The following is a 21,283-nucleotide window of genomic DNA, read 5'->3' on the forward strand; positions in this document are numbered from 1 at the left end:
TTGGGTTTTCCTTTTTCTATTCATTATACTTAAATATATCAATATTTTACATCAAGATAATGTCAAAAGAATAACTTTTTGTTCAATGAATTTATAACCCTAAATGGTAAAGCCCATTCCTATCTTTTAATAAACTATCCATTCATTGTATTACGTTTCACAAAATAACTCAGTACTATTTGATTTCTCAATAATATATTATCCATAAACTAGCTCTAATATGAGAAACGTTTTATTGATTTTTGTCAAAGTATAAAAGTAAAGTTAAAGTAAAACGCTCAGGATGGGCACTTGAAGGCATCGTTAAAGAGGCAGCGCACTTTGGCCCTCTTCACATAACTCCAATTATTAACGCATAACATCAGATTAAAACATTGAAAAGAACACATACCTAGATATTATGGATATATATCAAATTAGTGGTTAACATAGAAGAGTAACCTCTCAAATATGTGTATTTTCAACCTTTGTTCATTAAATTGATCATCAGTCCAGTAGCTGTAGGAGAAAACGCGACCACCAGAGCCCGTGATCAGCATGTGACTTCCCTTGTTGTATCTTCAACCGTATCCACATTCTTTTCAGCACGTGTTTCGCAGCTGTAATTGAAAAATATGCCTGATGATTCACTTATTAAGTCAGTGTTAAGTCATTACAAAAACAAAGTGGATTGTGTGCATCCCTCTCATACAGGCTAACTTTTTAAAACAAACTAGACAGACGATGATGATATTTTTTTAGTCAGTGAACATACAGTGTTTACAAACTTGACTAGAATGGCATTCAGTGAAGTGGCAGTCCCCTGATCGTACCACATTTAAATCTGCTTGATACGGATTTTCTATTTGGATCCGCACCAAATTGCACACACTCATGGATGGATATGTGTATTTTATACACTCATCAAGATCCATCAGCAGGAAGGAGGAAAACACTTTTTCAAGAAGCTCAATTCCAACAAATGAGAGATCTCAAATATTGAGTCTTGGTTCAAAATGTAAAATATTCACTATGTGATCATACATCATATCGAATTCCCTTCCACAGCATTCCGACTGATTTTCACGACACTGAGTTGAAAGTGGGTGATATTAGATTTTCCCAACTCCAGACACTCAACATGTATGATAACAAGACACATTACCAGTTCATTAATTGTTCTGGATGCTGCTTTGAAAAGTAGACCTCCCTCAGAATCAGGAATTATATGGTCGACTCCAGGGCGAATTAGGTGTGCCTTCACCAGGTCTCTGCCGACTCCTATGACACATCTCAATTAGTTGGACCTCCACAGATGAAATGCCAAGCAGAGTCACTGAATGGGAAAGGAAGGTTGGGTGGAAATGCCATTCATGTCCAAACCTTGCCATACAGGGCAGGGGTCAGAAGCTGATCGGGGCGGCTGTGTCTTCCTCATCTGCATGCCGAAGTGTCCTTGGGCCAGATACTGAACCTTGAATTGATGCTGTGAGACTGGTTGTAATAAATATAATAGTATTAATATTAAATGTAACAATGTTATTCTTGATAGCAGCTGTGGTTCAGGAGGTAGAGCAGGTCGTGCATGAACAAGAAGATTGGTGGCTTGAACCCTGGGTCCTCCAGCAAGATACTGACCCCAACATTGCCAGCAGTGTGTGAATGATGATAGACAGAAAAAGCTCAGCGTATATGCTGTATATATGTGGGAATGTGGTTTGTATTGTAAAGTGCTTACTTTAGTACTACTACTACTACTACTACTACTACTACTAATAATAATAATAATAATAATAATAATAATATATCAATAATTGATGATTTACTTGATGATGCTGCCCCCCAGAGGCAGTTGTTGTATCTCAAATACAATGTGACACATGAAGTCCACTTCTTCATGGAACTAAGGGATTCTCACTCACCTGATAAAGGTGCATTTCTTGTTCAGTTTTGACTTAAAAGGACGGACTGAAACAAATCAATAAACCCATGCACATAAAACTCAGATTGGGCCTTCATGATATGTTTTACTTTTTGAATACAGTGTAGTACAGGTTTCTGAATGTGCTGTAATCATGTTGAGCCAGTAGAGACTCAACCCTGGGATCATCTGATCCATGGCCAGAAGCCTCGTCCATTGTGCCACTGGTCCATTAACTTCGTCCCTGGGTGACTTTTAGCAGCTTTTCCCAGCGAGGTTCTCACTATCTTTCAACAATGGCTGGTTTCTATCAGCTTATCAGCACGTCAGTCTATACCTAAGCATCGTCACTAGAGGGCGCTCCTGATCAAGTTTGAATTCTAACCTCGGTGTTTGCTCACTTTGCTGTAAAGAAATCACAGAGGGGTTTTGCTGTATGAACCAAATGCGACATAATCTCTGAACACTGGAGCTGGAGGATTTGTTGAGTTTTGTAGAGAGTTTTTAATGTTTTAATTTCACACAGGTTTGAATGCATTTGCTCCTCCTGGTCTCATTTTCAAAGGTGAGAGGTGAAGCTGTTGCAGGGGATGCTGCTGTGATTGGGCTGATCCACCGATGTTTTTTTACGCAGAGAGCAGGGACCCCAGATAAGTCACCATCTGTCCTGGGCTTCAACTGTGAATAGTAGTAGATTTTCTGGAAGGATGTGCACGGTGTAAAAAACCCAGCAGTTTTTTTTTTTTCTCTTTTCCTGACTTCATCCATCAGCAACCATCGTGCGCCTCCGTGCGCCTCAGTGACCCAGCAGACGTCCCACTCTGTGCCGGATCATGTGGATTATTGTGGCGCTGGTCCTGGTGTCGGCGGGTCCCGGTGGGAGCTGGGGGTGTCAGCTGCCCCACGACTGGAGACCGCAGACCGAAGCTTGCCGGGCCGAGCTGGCGGAGATCATCGTCTTTGCCAAGGTGCTGGCGCTGCACAAGGAGTCGTACAGTATGTACAACTACCTGCCGTGGCAGCACGACACAGACCTGCTCTTCTCCGCAGAGATCGAGCTGCTGTGCGACCAGGCGTGGGGCAGTATGCTAGAGGTCCCTGCCGGCTCCAGGTTCAATGTCACCGGCCTGGGATACTTCCCCTGCTTCTCCTACAGTGTCACCAAAGAAAACAACTACTACTTCTTCCTCAGGTGAGACACAACACGTCCCTGGTGTTTCTTGTTAAAACAAAACATAATAATTATTTGTCGTCACAGATGCATTGGGTTGTGAAAAGATTCAGCTCATATTTATAACACTTAAAAATGGTAACACACAAGTTTTTTTTTAAATTATGTAAGCAATTAAATTAATTTAACCTGTTAACTTTAAGTTACAAATTATTTGTACTTATTGAAGTAATTTTCTATGTTGGGCCAACAATTTTCCTTTTTCCGAGTATAAGCAATACCTGTAAATATATGTATCAGCACAAATAAACTAACATTCAGTTAGGTTGTATCAGTTAAACTTTGCCACATGGATTTATGCACACTTCTAAATGTGGGTAAGGTTACTAGTTATTAGTTTGTCTCTGTTGCCAAGAGATAACAAGACATGACTCACTTGCTCCCTCTCATCCAGACATGTCTCACAGTTAGAATATACTTCACTTTGCTGTAGAATGTTTTACTTGGCAAAAGGTCAGTGAGTGATAATAATATTTGATATATAATAGGTATTGAATTGTTTGACAGACTCTATTAATATGAGAAACAGTAGGGTAAGTAATGTTAGGTCTGTGATAACAAAGTTGACATCATTGAGCTTTGGAGTAGAGTAAAATCCTAATTTGATGATGTTGACATATTTAATCAGTTTACTGCAGCCAGTTCATTACAGCTAATCCGTCAAAACTAGACATTCAATGGGAAGCAAAATTATAAGGAAACAAACATTTGAATTTGAAAGAGCCGGAACACAAATGCACATTTCACAGTAGCATCGGAGTGGACCATGTGGTAAAAGACTGTGGAGACAAGGACCTCCAGATGTCTCTCAGTCATACACTTGAATTACATCATCTCTTGCTCCACTATTTGATGTCCCAGAGCCTGGGAGCCATCTGACACAGGGAAAACTTCTATCAAAGTTAAATGTTTAAACTAAAAGAAAGAAGTTAGTGGTAGTAACCTTAGCCTCACCCTACCGGATGGCTCCCTGGCCTGAATTCGGTGATGGGGGTATGTGGAGGTGGCTCAGTGAGCACCTCTAGGTGAACCAGGGAGAGGGGATTGGCACAGCTGAGACTAGTTGACCAATAAACTCTCCCTGGATTCAAAAGGCAGTAGCTGAGCTGCCAGAGAGAGACACGCAAGGGACATGGGAGAAACACAGAGACACAGAGAGACAAGGACTGAGACACACATGAGCGAAGCTCATAGAGGGGACACACACGGAGAGACTGTCGAGCTGCAAAGCCAAGGTGCCAGCTCGAAAGCTGTTTGCCAGCAGTTACTGAGTTTGGTGACTTTATGTCTGACGTTCTGAAATAAAATGTTAAAGCCTGAATGGTTCATCCCTGACTGTTGTGGTGAGACCCCCCGGTGGCATCGTCGTATGCCACAGGATATAATATAAAATCCACAGACTGAACCTTACCTTCTCTTTGTCTCTCTAATAAAAACCAGCCACTCTCAATACCTGTGCTGAGATCAGAACAGAACCACCCTACGGTCAGATGGCTGTGGCACAACCCGCACTCTTTCTCTTTTAATCAGTATCTGACGATGTATTGATTTCAGTTTAATAATGTGTTTTAATAACCTGCCAATGTTTCCACTTAGATTGCAAAAAACACTACGTCCGTTGTATTCCTGCCAGTGTAATTACAGCGCCAGACATTTCCTAACAGCTTAAAGGTAAACCTACAAAGTATTACTGCTCAGAGGTATCAGCACAGCCAGCGGTGGATCACCTTAGTGTTGGCCCGGCACTGATGAAATAAGCCAGTATACCATTTGATGAAGACAACGTGTGCTGACAGGCCTTTCTGATATTTCCCTCACATTCTGCTTTTTCTCTCAAACAGATGAAGACATAGATATTCAAAGAGAGATGGAGAGAGGGAGGGGGGGGGACTATAAAGCATTCCTCTAGTTTAATCTCTGGCTGTCCCACATGAGGGTCTGCAGCAGGGCCAACATCAAAAGTATGGTGTATGTTACACATCACATACGATTAAAAAAATCACAATTGCATAATGGACCGAGTAGAGGAAGAGGAAGTGTGTTAAAGAATATTTTCATGAAGAATACACAGGCCGAATTGCAGTGGAAAGGTCTGTTTATTCCAACAGCTGCTACAGCTTTTATAACCTTTGATAAACAACATTGCTACCAGCACTGACGGTGCATCCTTTGATGTGTTTGTTTTGTGACTACAGCCAAGTTTGATCAACACAAGTAAGTGACTGTTATGCTAACAGTTATATATCTGGTCAAAGAGCAAAAGCAATATAATTCCCCCCTTTTTGGGTCCGTAGACCCCAAAACTATCAGTCAACAAATCACTCCAAAGTACTTACGACAACAAAAATCTGACTCAATAAAACAAATCTTCTAACTACCTCAAACTTTCTTCAACACCAAGTGTAAAAACATATGTTGTGTCTGAGTAACATAGGACCAATATATTTTATTGTTACGAATAAAGTTGTATATGTAGTTTTTACTTAAACTTTAGACTAATTCGTGATAGATGACTACACAAAACATATTGTCAAATCAATGTAGTTGATTTAAGTTTATCAGTCCCTTATTCCAGAGTTCAGTCCATTGCTCCCATTTCTAGGCAAACTGAGAAAGTGAACACAAAAACAAAACAAAACAAAAACAAAGAAAGAGCCTAAATATAGTTTGATGGGCCGGCAAAAAGAAATAAAAGATGCAAATATACACCAGCACAACCCTTAATGGAACAACAACAACAAAGGAAACTATGCCACAATGTGCATGTTTTCTATGCTACTAGTTTCTATTTTATATTGAGAATAACCGACTGCACCTGGGAGAGGAACTTAGAGAAGTAAGAATTTTACAAAAATTGCACTTATGATTTGTTTATTTTTTATTGTTGCACATAACAATAAATCCTTTGAACTCTTAAACGTGTAAAATGGCCACAATGGCCACTAAATCCAAAGTGGCCAACTTCCTCTTGCGTTAATCAAATTGGTGAACCACTTCCTAGAAGACAATTTCTTCTTCTTCTTCTTTACTGGTGCTTCAGGCAGCTCATTGGTGCGTCCACAGCTCACCTGTGGAGGCTCAGGAGCTGGTACAGAGCTCACATCCTCCTCCTCCTCTACCTCCTCCAGAGGCTTCTGGCTGCTCTGTCTGAGCTGCCTCTCTAATACTTCTCTAAGGTGTTGGATCTTTGAGCGTAGGGCAACATTTGACTTGGTTTCAGACTTCAGCTTTACTTCAACCTCATTGTATCTCTCCTGAAGTTTTCTCCAGTCCACCTGTAAACTCAGCAGAGTCTTCTGTGTTTCGCAGAGCTGGATGTTGAGGACAGCACTGAAACTCTTCTCCTGTGCCAGCAGCAGTTCAAAGAGCTCCAGATTTATATTCTCCAGATTCTCTTTCTCCTGTCTGAGTTCTGATTCCCGCTCACTTGGCTCTTGAATTACAGTGTCATCTGCCACCTTTTTTACCGTCTCCAGTTCCACACAGCAGTCACCCCCCTTGAGTTGTTTTCTCTTGGACAACATTACTGTGCGCATGGTGTCATCGTACATGATGAACATTTGTTTAATCTTCTGAAGTTCTTTTTTGTTCTTCTCATCATTCTCCTTTGCCCTTAGTTCTTCAAGGTACAGCGGAACATTTATCTGCTGTTGGTCATTCATCTCGTGTGCCATTATGGTCTTTGCCTCGATTTATTGCCCTGTGGAGTTTAGTTGTTCAGGTGATTACTCTGAATACGTTAAGCTGAAAGAATAACACTTGTTTGTGACTTACTATTTAACTCCACCCAGGCTTTATATACAGTAACACTTCATAGGATTCATTCAGCAAATAATTCCTCGAAGTCAGTTTTAATGTCACAGTGTCAGAGATCATAGATTCCTTTGATGTCTTAGACTGTTGCAAAGGTTAAAGATTTATACGATCTGAAGAGAAACAAGAGAGTGTTTTTGAATGAGAGTAAAGGTCTCTTGCCCTTTAGAGTGGATGACATCATCGCTAGAGTGAGAGCAGGTCTGACGTGCTCTCAAACTTTGATCATTAAACTGCTCTCAAGCCCACAAATCACTGAGTCAAATCTTTAAGTCACTGTGAAATCTATCAGACCTAAACTTTTGGTTCTATGAGCTCTAAAATGGAAGGAGTACCAAGGAGCTCCATCCACTCTAATGTTAAATCAGAGCTGACATTTCTGGAAGGAGCCTCAACACTTTTTTAACTTTAACCACAAAATAAAAAACGATTGTGAAAAGGACTTAGTTTTGTTGTGGATACAATTCCTTCCTTTCACATTTTAGGGAGGGTTGTCTGTATCATGTACTGATATGCACTTATTGTAAGTCGCTTTGGATTAAATCGTCAGCTAAATATATGCATTGTAATGTAATGATACCTATCAGCAAACAACAAACTATTAGAATGAATAGTAATTAGATGAGGAACCTACAATCAAAATGATGCAGTTACTGTTTAGGCAGGACACTGCAGGCAAAAACATATTTTTTTCCAAGGGGCAACCACCCGGGCTGAGTGATGAAGCCTGTGCGGAAGTGCAAAAAGCTGTAGTTTACTGAGTGGCCACTTGAGGCCGGCTCCAAGAACCAGTCAATTCCCGTTGACTCCCATGTTGAAAAGGCCAACTTAAGAGCAGAATTAAATCTGTTTACAGCCTGGTTCAAAAAATGCTTTTAGTCTCAATCACTTAGTTCTTCCTCCATGAGAACTGTAGGGGGGGTGGGGACATTTTTTTATAACTCGCTCGTTTAGATAATATAGAGGCTTTAAATTATGCATAATTATTAATTGATTGACAGGTGACGCCACCGTTAGCTCGTCACTCCGGCCTCTCTCGTTCATTTGTTCCATTTTTTATTGGGATGATTTAGGTGACAAACTTACGATTATGTATTTAGTTATTAATTGATGGTGTCGAATCATGTATGCATGTCGCTTCGGTCATTTTAACACTGAGTCCTGACTGTTAGTGTCAAGTCTCATGTTGTACTGAGCCGTAACATGTTGACTGGTCATTTTTCATGATGTTTAAATGCAGCCTCATAAACTCTGGAGTGAATCAAACAAACCCTAAGTAAACTTAATGTACTGATCAGGTCCTAATAACTTGTGATGAGTGTTTATTAGTTAAAGTGAGAGCAGGGCAGAGGGGAGGAGGTGTGTGTGTGTGTGTGTGTGTGTGTGTGTGTGTGTGTGTGTGTGTGTGTGTGTGTGTGTGTGTGTGTGTGTGTGTGTGTGTGTGTGTGTGTGTGTGTGTGTACATTTTCGCCTGCTCCTGGTATTACACTTGAAGGCCTATACGTTGATGATTAAAAACAATTATGTGAAAGCGAGCGGTGTTCATTCCAGCGAGAGTTCATCATTTGTAAACTGATTTGTTCAGTTCAGCATTCATTGAACGTGTTCAGGCACAATACTGGTTGCAAAGGTGACAGATTTATGCGATCTGAAGAGAAACAAGAGAGTGTGGGTGTTTCGCCTTTGTTACAGGTGTACAAATATCAAGTATGACACCGTGCAGTACCGGCTGAGTTGGGGAGAGAATCCAGTAGATGGTGGTGGTTCACCTTGGTGTTGGTAGCCAACCGCAAATGTGATTATGTATTGTTGAGTATGGGGTGTTGGCGAAAGAAGGCTTTTATTTCGACTGAAGATTTTCAATGCCGGTTTCAGTTAATCACACCTCCAGGCACCACTTTGTCTTCCCCTAGTTGTGATGGTGACAACATCCTGATGTAATTCTTGTAATCAGCCGAGCAACTTCTATCACAAACATCCTGGAGCTTTAGTCACTACAGAGCTCTGTTTAAGTGCAGATCTGATGGTGATTAAGAGGCAATGATTATTCCAGTAAACAGATGCAGTGGTGTTCTGTTGGTGAATGTAACGGAGGGCAACCCCCTGAAAATGTTTTCCCACAGTCTCCTTTGCACAAAGGATATATGGGTATCGATGGGCATTAGATAATAAAGCATTTCCCAACACCTTCATATTATTACTGAGCCCCTGGGATTGTATGTTACACAGATGTATCACAACAATTTCCCATGCATCTTTATTGCCTCTACTTCTCATGATAAAAGTGCTGTTTGATTTTATCTGATGTGTTACTTGGCAACATTGCACCCATACATTCATACCGAGCGAGTGAGGAGCTGTCTGCAACATCAGCCACTGTATTAGGAAGCCAAAACTGGAAGGTTCCCATTGCAGTCTCCAGTGGATGTCCATTTCCTGTTACAAAAGCCTCAACAACACTGTCTCCAACTAAAACAGTTTTTCCAATCAATCATGAGAATAAACTCTCGGGACAGGGCAAATCAGAGCCGCAGCTTCGAGAGAAACGCAACGAGGAGGATCCCCCCCTGGACCTTAAAATTAGACAGATTGAGTGCACACTGCTTCAGCCAAATGTTCACCGTGGAAACACCAGACTTTATCTCACTCCTCGAGATTTTTGAATTCGCCGCAGAAGAAAACGGCTGAAAACAGAGCCCCAGAGCAGATTTTACTACATATGATATAAAAGTTTTTTTTGTCACTTTTCTCAGGTTCACTTATTTTTCCATTGCAGTAAAATCCAGACAAGTTCACAAGGATCCACACTTCTTCTGACCTCCTGGTTACTGCGCTTACACTTGACCTTTGACCTCTCTACGTTGAGGGAAAACATCAGCTTTCTTCTTACTCTTTCAGCGCACGCACGCACACACGCACACACGCACACACACACACACACACACACACACACACACACACACACACACACACACACACACACACACACACAGACAAGCACACAAACACAAGCACACAAACACAAGCACACACACATCATACAACCACACACCGTTTCTGATAGGCACAACCAAACTTTTGATATCCCTGGAGGGATGCGAGATGGAATCCAGATGTATGGAAAAAAATGCTGCTTCCTCCCTCACACACACACACACACACACACACACACACACACACACACACACACACACACACACACACACACACACACACACACACACACACACACACACACGCACACACACTGAAGGAGAAGATATAAAACATGCACAGTGGATCCCTTTGGCTTGTAATTTGTTGACTTGAATCATCTATAATGCTTAAATTTGAAAAATAGACCAGGGTCTGTTAGCAATTTTGCATATAAATAAATGTTTGGGTGTTTTGTTCCAAAACCTTCCATCTTTTACTGTTGACATGTGTGTACCAACTTTGTTTGCTGCTATAGAGACTCAGTGAAACAGATTCCACGATTAAAAGGTTGAATCTCTTCATTTGGTTTTGATTTAACTAGATTATTCTCGTAATAAAGTCAGGAGTCATTATCGGAAAATTGTTGTTGTTGCAAAAGCATCTGTGTCTGTGTTTTTTCCAAATGGTTAAATGTTTGTAGATGTTCATGTTCTCAAATCAATCTTCTCCCTTTCTGCCAAGCAGGATGGACGAGAACTACAACATTGTCCCTCATGGAGTGAACTTCCAGGACCCCATCTTCCCCGACACTGTAGACAACCATCGCATGTTTGCCAGTCTCTTCCAGTTTTCCAATTGCACTCCCGGCACTCAGGTCCACACCTTCACCCCAGAGTGGGAGGCTCAGGAGGACAGCAGGGTACGTGGCTGCTCGCAAACACCAGCATAGACCGTTGATAAAATGTCTGATTCTTTTGAAGTTGTCTGTTTCACATTCAGTTTGTGCAAAGGACTTCTATCGTTATTATAATACATTCACAAGCACACAAGGGAAAGAGTTCAATAACCCTAATTGCTTGAGTATTGCGGTGCACACAAAAAAGGAGTCAATATTACATGCTGTTGTTTTCAAAGGAAAATTACAAAGAGCCTGGCAAGCTTAATACGTTCTTAAGGCATGGCAAACCAAATGCACATTTCCTGAGGTTTCTGTCAGACAAAGAACTCACTATGTTTAAAGGAATAATTTAACTATTTACAACACTTTGGTAAACCATGTTGTGTTTTTAATGGAATATTTTCTAATGCTCAAAGAAAAGAGCCCTAATGTTTGACTGACATCACATGATCTTTGACTGGTTAAAGTATTTTAATTGATTGGACTATTATAACACTGTCAGACAAGTATCAGTGGAACCGTATCGTCTATATCGTGACACATTCTTCTTCTTTGTAAAAATCTACTTCCTACATAACCAACATTGACTACATGTACAGCAATATTCTGACTATTCCAGCCAAGCAGGTTATGTGTTAATCAGCATTTGTTAGTTTGTCAATTTGATGCATTATGCACTACTGGACAGATGGAGGGATGCAGTGTGGGTCAGGAAACAACCTGTTCACTTTTGGTGCAGATTTGGATCAGGGGCGGATTCAGGATTTTTTTTCTTTTCACTTTCTCTAACATTGTGAGATAAAGTGATTTTCATTGATTTCTCAGAGAATTATGTTTGAACTTTGATGAAAAAATTCAGACATAATAAGGGGGTTGGTATCAATTTCATATAAGGCCACAAACACATCTGGATCTATTGGATTTCATTGTGGTTTCATAGGGATGTAACCGCTGTATGGTAACAAATAGAAGCTAGAAACCTGGAACTACCACTATTATCTATAGTTGAGAAACGTATTGTGGGCTTAGCTATAAAGCTTGTTTCAATGTCAGGGAACTGCTGGGCCTTGGCGAAGGTATTCACTCTACTGCTTGCAGTTCTAATTCTGAATAAGACATTATTTAGATTATGATGTTTACATCTAATTCTATTGATATTCATTTTACATGTTACAGAGCATAGTCTGATTAGGACTTAATGTCAACATTTTGTGCTACCACTTGTTTGCATCCGAACCGCAGGGTGTGTGTCATCGAACAGTTGGTAACTGACGGACAAAACGATGTCGCAAAATGCTGTGAAAATCTTAATAGGAAGTTATAATGCGATTAAGATGTAAACATGTTTACATAATAAGACTATGAAAGAATCATAGACTGTATTTAAAAGACAGTTTTCACACATTTATTGATTGAACAGTTGATTGATTAAAATATGACACTTTGGATTAATCAATAATGAAAATCATTATTAGTTACAGCCATCAGATTAAATTAATCACAGAAGACACTTTAACATAACTTAACCAAGTTGAACCAGAGAACATGATAGAGATTGAAGGAGGAGGAGGATTATATTGAATGACTGGAAAAACCATAACTTTCTTCTGGGAGTTGTTTTAAAGGAATTCATGGAAATTAAGAAAATCTCGAACTTAATTAGAACCAGGGTAAGTGAAGACGCAACGAAAAATAAATGACGACCCTTAATCACAAAATAGCTCCTGGGTTACACACGTGCAGATTGATGATGAGAGAAAGGAAAAGCGTGAGAGTATCTGAAAGTCACCACTCTGTGTAAAGCTTGTTACACACATATTGATGGATATAAGATTTAAAGATGACCTGAAACAATAAGCATGAGCCCCAGTCATCACCTCCCTGTCACTGCCTCATTGATCAAAGCTCATTTGCACAAAAACACCTTTGGCAAACACCTGGTTCTACTTCGCTCTGTAAACTCCACAGTTTCTGAGTCCGCGTGCCAGTATATAAATGGTTTCCAGTCACTCACCACTTCTTTATCCCCTTTAATGAATCTAAACCATTGGCATAATCCCCATGATTTAGCTCATTCCTCTTCTGTCTGTTTCCAATCATTTGCTGACAATTCATAAAAGCAACAAGAAAAACCTGCCACGAGTAACGAGAATGAAAGCATGGTTTGTATTTCCATTAACAACAAACCTTTGGGTCAGGCCTGTGATTATAATTACGGAGCAGCGTTTAGATAACAGCGTTGCTCTCTTACATCATTCTCATGATTAGATTTCCACTTTGAAAAATAAAAACAGACATTGTTTTTTTTTGTGGCACCGAGCAACCATTGTTTAGACAAAAAAACACAAACTCACATTAGAGCAGATCAAGCTACATCCATCACATCATCCAGACCAAAGTAAATCAAATGGCCTGTATTCATCTGAACATTTATCAGCAATAAAAACTAACAAGCGGGGTTTTCTCACAGTTTTTGTTCCCGACACTAATGGAGAATTATCAACTTGTCGGCTGCACACTGAGGCAAAACAAATTGCTGCTCATGTTGTAAAAATTTCAGTGTCCATTAACACGGTGCAATAAAGTTTTATGTTAAAGCACAGGATGCACAAGCATCCATCTGCTTTTCCTTAGAAAGGTTTCAAATAGGCTCCCTCAAGAACAGAAGCTTCCATCCTGCAAAAAGATTAAGCTATCTGTTTTTTTCAGTCTGGATCACATCAAAGTTAAAGTCCTGCTGGGTGCTGAGGGTGCACCACATGGATGCTCTTTGTTGCCTCTAAAAAACTCAGGATGGGCATTTACCTGGCAGGGGGGGTCTACAGAGTTGCATTGTGGGGAATGTGGGACCCATGTGTTTTTGGAGCTTGAACCACACTAGAATAAAAAGTCAATATTTCCTTCTCAGCTGCTTTTATTTTAATCTGTCTCAGTGTCATGAAGACGTAGAAATAAATTGCAAGAACATCACTTAATTAAAATTCAGTAATATCAGTTTAAAACCTATAAATGTGTTTTGACTAGTGGTAAATACTCATTGCTGTGTTTTACATGATAAGGTTAATTTTTCTTCACTGACTGAGGGACGTAATTACCACTGGTGTTGTAAATATCTATATTTATAAATTTAAAAAACAGCTCTCACTCGAAAAATTGTAATGTTATATCTCATCTCTGCTGCTCTGGATGCCTGAGCCACGCTTCAGCGTCTCCACTGATTGGTTGCTGCTTTAGCTACATGAACTTCAGGAAACACGGCTTCTCTTGTTTGCACAGTGGTCTCATGGAATAATATGCAATATCACAATGTTACAGAAATGGTACTTCTAATTTTTATAACTAAATCTCAGGATCTTCAGTCTCATGACAATATGCCCATATAGGTATAATTTCTGTCTTGCTGGTCAAGCTCTATGTCAGACATGTGGTATAAACAAGTGTTCTCAACATGAAGGCATTATACTATGTCCATGTGAGACGGGCTTATGAAAGAGGCAGGTCTATATTGTATGTCTGTATCATTCTTGGCTCCAGACGTCTTCACGGACAATTACATAAGTATTCGTCTACATGCAGCTGAGCCTGAAACGGCCCTGTTAAAGAGAAAATAGAAACCAACTGGAGGTGTCATGTTTAAGTCATACCTGAATGCACAAAGCAGGGATTTCTCATTTTATGCTTTCTGCTTTTACATTATAAAGTTACATATCCCGTTCAAATCCCTATGGGACATAAGTGAGAGCACATGGGAAAAGTCCGCAGCTAATATTACAGCAAGTAATGTAGTAACCAGTGATGTGGGCCGGCAGCCGGCAGCACATTTTTAACATTTCCTCAAAACCCTCAACGGTTGTTATCTGATGGTGGGGAATTTACATCAGTGTTTCACGCTGGCCCATGTGGAAGCGTTAGGATCTGTGGAGGAAATCCACACTCAGGCAGACAGGCATGCAGTCACTAGGCATCTGGAGCTCATTTCTTTTTACCTAGGAAAGGTCTGGGCCTTTGGATCATCTGTCGAAGCTTCGCAGGCATGTTGGGTTTCATTTCACAGTGGTGTATTATGAAACAGAGTGTGTTGTCTCCACATTTTCCTTACCTAAGATTTATCTCTCCTCTATATCTGGAACTACAGTCTGGAACGACGCTAAGTTATCTTTGGCTGGCTCACAAAAAAGCAGGACTTACTGTACATGGTAACGCCTAAATTCTTTAGATATGTTGTTTCCACAGACTGTTCCACTGCAAGAAGGTATAATCTCAGAAATACTTTTTCCTCCTGTTCTTTTTCCTTTTTAGGCTAAAAGTAATTTTTTGGACTCACTCATATACAAACAGTGGAATATGCTGAAAGACCCATGAGCTTTTGGCACTGGTGGTCTGCCAAAAGCAATTTTCTCAACATCTAGTATCAAAGCAGCTTATCTATCAGGTCTTACGTCATAAATGTTACACAAATACATCAAATCTGACGTTAGTGTTTAGTGCGAGCCATGACGGAATAAAAATCCAAGTATAATTTCACTCAAACGGCACAGTGGGAAATCTTGAGTAGAAGTTGATCCTGGCCTCTTTAGAGCAGCAAATTGCAAAGAGCAACCTGAACCTCAATGATCAGTCATTTGTGAGGTGCCAAACTTTGGTTTGGAAACTGAGAATGACTTTCTTTTTAAAAAAAATTTTAAACACCACAAGAAATATCCAACGATGACCATAAATCTAATCCTCATTGCTGGAAAGGATGTGGTGAAATAGGAGACTTTTCCCACATTTTTGGGGGTTGTCCTTAATTACACTCTTAAGTTAAATAAGGAAATAGGAGAAATTCTGTAGTTAGACCACTTGAACCACATGAGTTGATTTTAGCTGACACATCTCTAAGAGGGACAGGGGGGTATATATATGCTTGTGTTATTAGACCGTTAAATTATAGGCTTAAGCCTCACCCACCTATAGGTTCATACTTTGGAACAACAGACCCAAAAACTGAAGGATGTGAACAGTGTGGAAACATGAGTTTGGAACTGTGGATGGACACTTCTTCAGAGAGATGGACTTCTGTTGTGTTAGTACTGAGCTAGTAAGTGAACATATACTGTAAATCTTCAATATGAAGATGGAGGGTTAATGTTTAAGTATGTTTAAACTCTGTCTTATGTATTCCTCCTCAAAGGTGAAGCCAAAGCATTGGTTGCTGCAGTATAGGTCATAAATCCTGCCTCCTCCATCTTAGTGAACGGGACATGGGTCAAATTAAAAAGTCAAAGTGCACGTCATATAAATAGTCCTCAAAGATGGTCTCTGTCATTTTACTTAGTTGTAATCACACTGATGTATAGTGAAGCACACATTTTTCCAGTAAGTTTGCTTTTAATTGGCTCTGAGCTGAAAAAAAAAGCCCTTTGAATGAGAAATCTTCAAGAAACACAAGCAAGATACTATGACCTGGATGACTGAGAACAGAGTGAAACGTCATGACTGACAGCTGAGACTGACTCGTGAACTGTTTTTCAAAGAGGTAAGGGCGGGACAAGCTGGTGACGCAATAAGAAGACCAGACCGTATTATTTCGGTTCCGCCGACGTGGTCTACACATCTTGAATTGAGACACAGCTTCTGGCTCCAAATGTGCAAGATGGCAGAGTTCACATCCGGGATATTTTGGTTTCATTTCTGGATGAGAGGAAGTTGAGACGTATTGTCCATTTCTATATACAGTCTGTATTGTTAGTAACTCCATCATAGCAACACTACAGGTGGATGAAAAGCTGCGTGAGACTTAAAATAAATGTTCAAAAAAGTAATTTAACCGGTACAGTTATATGGATTGTATTTGCTGTATAAAGAACGTGAAATCTTCTTCTCTTCACAGTTGCTGTGCTCCACGGTGCAGAAAGCTCTGTTCGAGGAGGAAGAGAGGGTGAGGACTCTCTCCCAGAAGGTGCGCACCTTGGAGAAAGCCAACGGCCATCTGCGCGAAAAGGTGAAGACAATGAAGCGTCTGCTGCGCCAGGCCCAACGAGAAACCTCAAAGGAGCAGCAGACCCTTAACCTCAAACAGCTTTACGAGTCGAAGACGCCCCACCCAGATCAGGACACTACCCAGGACCAGAAGAACCCTCCCCCCAAAAAGGTCCTCTCCAAGAAGCTGAAAAACTAGACTGTAAACCCACTTTCACTCCCTATGAAGCATCAGCGACAGAGCAGACTGGTTGAAGAGCAGGGGGAGGTGACAGACACAGCAGCAAGGAGTGGATGAAAGTAACAAATTTGGCTTTAATTACAATTTCATTACTATTTAATGTTTATTTAAAAAAATAACAAATTTCCTTAAAACCAGGTGAACAACCTGTTGTTGTAATTCCTGGTAAAACCTGGGCCAGTAAAACTATCATCAACAAAGAGTTAATGCCATTAGTCCAATATGAACAGTCTCTCTGAAGTGAACTGTCACCTGTCTCCATTAGATTCATTCAGTGGCAGCTCAATCACTATCCAAACTTTTTCCAAACATTTCAAACTGGCAGATGAGTTGATTAATATGTGGACAATGTTCAAGCATTTGAAATTCAAGGTCTCTTCTTCATCATTTGTTTCTTTTCTGTGCTGGACACATTATGCATTGTTTAAATGTTATAGTTGAATTTCTTATTTCTGAAATGTTGTCACTAAAATACTCTATATCAATGTAGAGGAATCTTCTAGTCTGAATAACACAGGATGGAGTTTATCACTTAGAGTTGCAGTTCTTAACTGCATTGGGTGTCATAGAGTACAAAGTTTTGAGCATTTTAAATCTTGTGTGTGGAGGCATTGCATGCACCCAATGCTTTGACTGTGTATATGAGTGTGCAGACACAGGAGCAACTGTGTCAAAGTTAAAATGTTGCAAGACCCACTATTACAGCATCCGTCTTTTCTACCTTTGCCTGGTTTTCATTTGCTCTTTTCATCTATTTATACCCTCAGAAACTAGTGATTCTTTACAACCAGTGAACTGCTTCCCAAGAGGGAAAGTTCTCCTACATGTAACACAAATTGTACTGAATGAAAACACGGTGCTGAGCACCCATTGAGTCCAGCCAGTGAGCCTGGCATGGTACAGGCTTTTTCTGTGTCAGAAATGAGAGTTTGCTTCATTATACTTTCTATATTTGCTTTTGTTATCTATATTGTTGTGCTTTCTCTAAACTATAAACATGTGGTTTGCAATAGCATAATCATTTGTGTTACCAGTCATTGTATTTTCTTTTTTAAATAAATAAATGAACTTTTACAAAACTTCCTCTGTGGATGTTTTTCGTTGTCAGAGATCATAACCTGCAAATTAACCCTATGTTTGGTTTTCAGTGTCATTTGAAACAATAGACGTTCACAGGTATGAGTCTTCTTGAGAGTTGCAGATCGGTTCCCAATGTGCTGTTATAACAACTTCTTAGTCCATTAGATTGAAGAAGTTCTGCTTCTTTGACTGTGTTCATAGACGTTACCCTTATAAATGTTCTAAAATCACTTTCCTCCACAGCGTCGATAAAAACAATGTCTAGACAAACAGCAGAACAGCAACTACTGCAACAGCTGTGATCGATTCAAGTAAGTTTCAAATGTCAATGCAATGTTTCCTGTTTTTTCCGCATAGTCAAGTCAGAAATGATAAATGTTTTCTGGAACCCACACTATTTTTGTGTGATTCAGCGCTGATAAATCAAAACATAGAAAAAATAAATAATTCAAAAGCAACATAAATCCTAAAAATATAAAAGGGTCCTATTTTCACCTCTTCCTGTCAAACTCTTGTCTCGTTTAAGTCTGCTGCACTTTCACTTAGAACACAGGAACATTTCAGACACGAAATCACATGGAATTTTCAACACAATTTCCAGGAGAGCTGAAATTCCTTCCATATGGTGCTGTTGCATGAAACCAAGGGGACGAGGGGCATGGTTTTCATGTCAGACAGAGAGGAGAAACCAAAAAATAAACTCATCTTAAACACATTTTATGTCGGGAGCTCACCCGCAGCATTTATCTGCGGTAGAGCAGGATATGAAGGGGACATTTATAAGTTCTTGCCTATCTTTTTGACGACGGAGCAAAGTGCTGCAGGGAACGGCTCCACCCTCCACATCTTGTCTCCTCGTTGTCGTCCTCTTCGCCCAGTGAAACCTTTGCAACCTTTACGACCTTGCCTGCAGCCAACTGTCAGAGTCCCATGGACCCGGGCCAAAGATGATATACACACGCTGCTCTCTCAACATAAACCACCGTACACAGCCAAGCTGCAAAACAGATGTCAAGCAGGAGGACTGCACTGTGGTGGTCCTTTCCAGAGGACGTGGCTATATGTGGACATGGTTTATTTATTTTGTCTTGTTTTATGTATACTCTTCTCTAGCTGCTCTGATTCCATCTTTTTTTTGTATTTTAATCCACAGCATCTGATTTGTTAATAGCCTATATCTTCTCATACTCTTCTCTTTTCTACTCATATTTCCTCAAGCAGCTACACTGAGTCGTTCATATTCCTCAAAGGAATCCATCACAGCAGTTTCTCACTTTGGGCTTTCTAACTTGCTACAGACTTCATTGTTTCTGTATGTAATTATTTAGGTCTGCAGAAATACAGATTCTACCCATGTGTCTACAGTAGCCCAGAAGGGACAAACTGGTACCAGCTCTAGAGTATTTTGCATTTCTTTGTTACCTGAAAGCCAATCTAGGTCACTAGGTTTCGATGTCACTAAATCCTCGACCAAACATGCAGGAATCAGGTGTGAGAACGCCTCAGAGAGTAAAGAAAGTACACTCCATGCTCACATTGACGATGCAAGTATGCAGATGTTTCGCAGGTATCATGTTTATCATATAGGCCACCATCTAAATTCAATGGGCTTAGCATGCTAACATTTGATTTTAGCAGCAAACACAAGTAGTCTGCTGCTGAGGTATAGGAAATGTTAGGATATTTAGCCGTGAACCCTCATGCAAATTAAATTAGAATGAAAAAGGCTGATTAAATTTGCTTTTAGTGGCCGAGAACGTTTCCATCAAATTTCTTGGAAAAAACACAAATGGTAACCACAAAGTGGCACTAGAGAAAAAGTCAGTGTGGGATTCATCCTTTGGGGACCATGAATTTAAGGGAATATCTGCTATGATACTGATCAGGACTATAGCGATGGACCAACCCAGCTGCCACACAGCCACATTGCTGGTATGGTTAAAAAGGGGACATACTCACAACAGCATTGCAAGAAATTTGATATCATGGTCCATTCCAGAAAGTCAGAAATACCTTTTCTCCTTCTTCTGAACATTACCCAGCACATCTGTGAACTAGGCTTCAGTTTGAGTGGAAATGTTTCCTCATCGTCTCGTCACACTTGACCAGCTGTAGCCTCTTCTGGCACAACGGATTTTTCATTGTTGTCTGTCCATGTCTCTTTCAATAAGGATGACTGATGTGTGTGTTTGTCTTCAGAGACTGTTCTGCTGTTGCTGTCTGGCAAAACTCACAGTGCCAATCACAATGCTTCACCCCCCTTCCCCTCGGTATTGTAAGCTCCAACTTTGGACCATAGGGACGCAAAATCAGCATCTTGGCGAGCCAAAAGAAGTGAGCTCAGTAATTTAATTCCTTGGCCCAGTCATGGCACGCAAAAAAAGGTGATGGGTCAAACTGGAGAACTTGTGTTTCCCTCTGGTTTCACTGTTGGTTTTTCACTCAGTGAAATAACTTATCATGTTCATAGTTTCTTACAATAGACCATAACGCAAACTTAATTCAGGCTGGAAGTCACTTCATTACAAACAAGTTCTTCCAGCTGTGGTGTTTTCTCTTCTATCCATCCCTTTCTTTCACCCACTAAATGTAGACTGCAGTTTGTACCTTCAGTGACAATCTACTTTTTTTCCTTCCTTGCTTCCTTCCTCCTTCTCGTTGCATCCTTCACGTGTATTCTCTCTTTGTCTGGTTGGTTGAGGAGGTCCAGAAGACAAGAGGGAGGTATTCAGGATCTCATTTGTTTGTTGTTAACGATACCCTTAATGGTTACATTTGGGGACGTTTGGTTTATATTGCCATATTTTCTACTCTGGATGTTTACATCATATTTTAGCCTTTGCTCAGGGGTTGAGGCTTTTCGGTTTCATTCTGGACCTGAGTCAAAGTTTTTGCATAGTTCTGAGAGAGGAGCATCAAGTTGTGGCTTGTTTTTTTTGTCGATCCACCAGTTGTATGGGTTACTGGAGACAGATGTTACTATTTTTGAAAAACACTGAGACGTTGCATGCAAGATGTGAGTATAGCTGGTACTGCCAGTGCTTCAGATTTGATGGAGAGCTGAAATATCACTAACTGAAGGAGGAGAGGGAGCATTCTGAGCGAGACTTATGTACTGCACAGAAGCCGATAAACCAGACTAGGGTAAAAACCTTGTACATGGCTGGACGTACAATTTTACATTTTGTTATTTTTTTAACATTGACATAAAGTTGACATCTTGCTCATAGCTCATCTATGAAA

General features: G+C 40.3%; 1 protein-coding gene across 1 annotated transcript; it reads left to right on the top strand.

Annotated features, from left to right (window-relative positions):
* The first annotated feature begins 2,301 nt into the window (after positions 1 to 2,301).
* ccdc3b (coiled-coil domain containing 3b) lies at positions 2,302 to 18,039 on the top strand. The gene is made up of 3 exons (XM_035152905.2): positions 2,302 to 3,092; positions 10,605 to 10,779; positions 16,631 to 18,039. Exons 1-3 carry the CDS (start codon positions 2,734 to 2,736, stop codon positions 16,916 to 16,918), a joined length of 822 nt encoding a protein of 273 aa, XP_035008796.2. The 5' UTR covers positions 2,302 to 2,733; the 3' UTR covers positions 16,919 to 18,039.
* The last annotated feature ends 3,244 nt before the right edge of the window (positions 18,040 to 21,283 follow it).

This window comes from Hippoglossus stenolepis, chromosome 3, assembly GCF_022539355.2.
Source record: "Hippoglossus stenolepis isolate QCI-W04-F060 chromosome 3, HSTE1.2, whole genome shotgun sequence".
NCBI lineage: Eukaryota > Metazoa > Chordata > Actinopteri > Pleuronectiformes > Pleuronectidae > Hippoglossus > Hippoglossus stenolepis.

What these genes read in the sequence shown, in the direction of transcription:
- ccdc3b (XM_035152905.2), top strand. Translation starts at nt 2,734, where the DNA reads ATGTGGATTATTGTGGCGCTGGTCCTGGTGTCGGCGGGTCCCGGTGGG. An exon ending in AACTACTACTTCTTCCTCAG is followed by an intron (nt 3,093 to 10,604) that starts GTGAGACACAAC and finishes TCTGCCAAGCAG; the next exon opens with GATGGACGAGAACTACAACA. An exon ending in AGGCTCAGGAGGACAGCAGG is followed by an intron (nt 10,780 to 16,630) that starts GTACGTGGCTGC and finishes TTCTCTTCACAG; the next exon opens with TTGCTGTGCTCCACGGTGCA.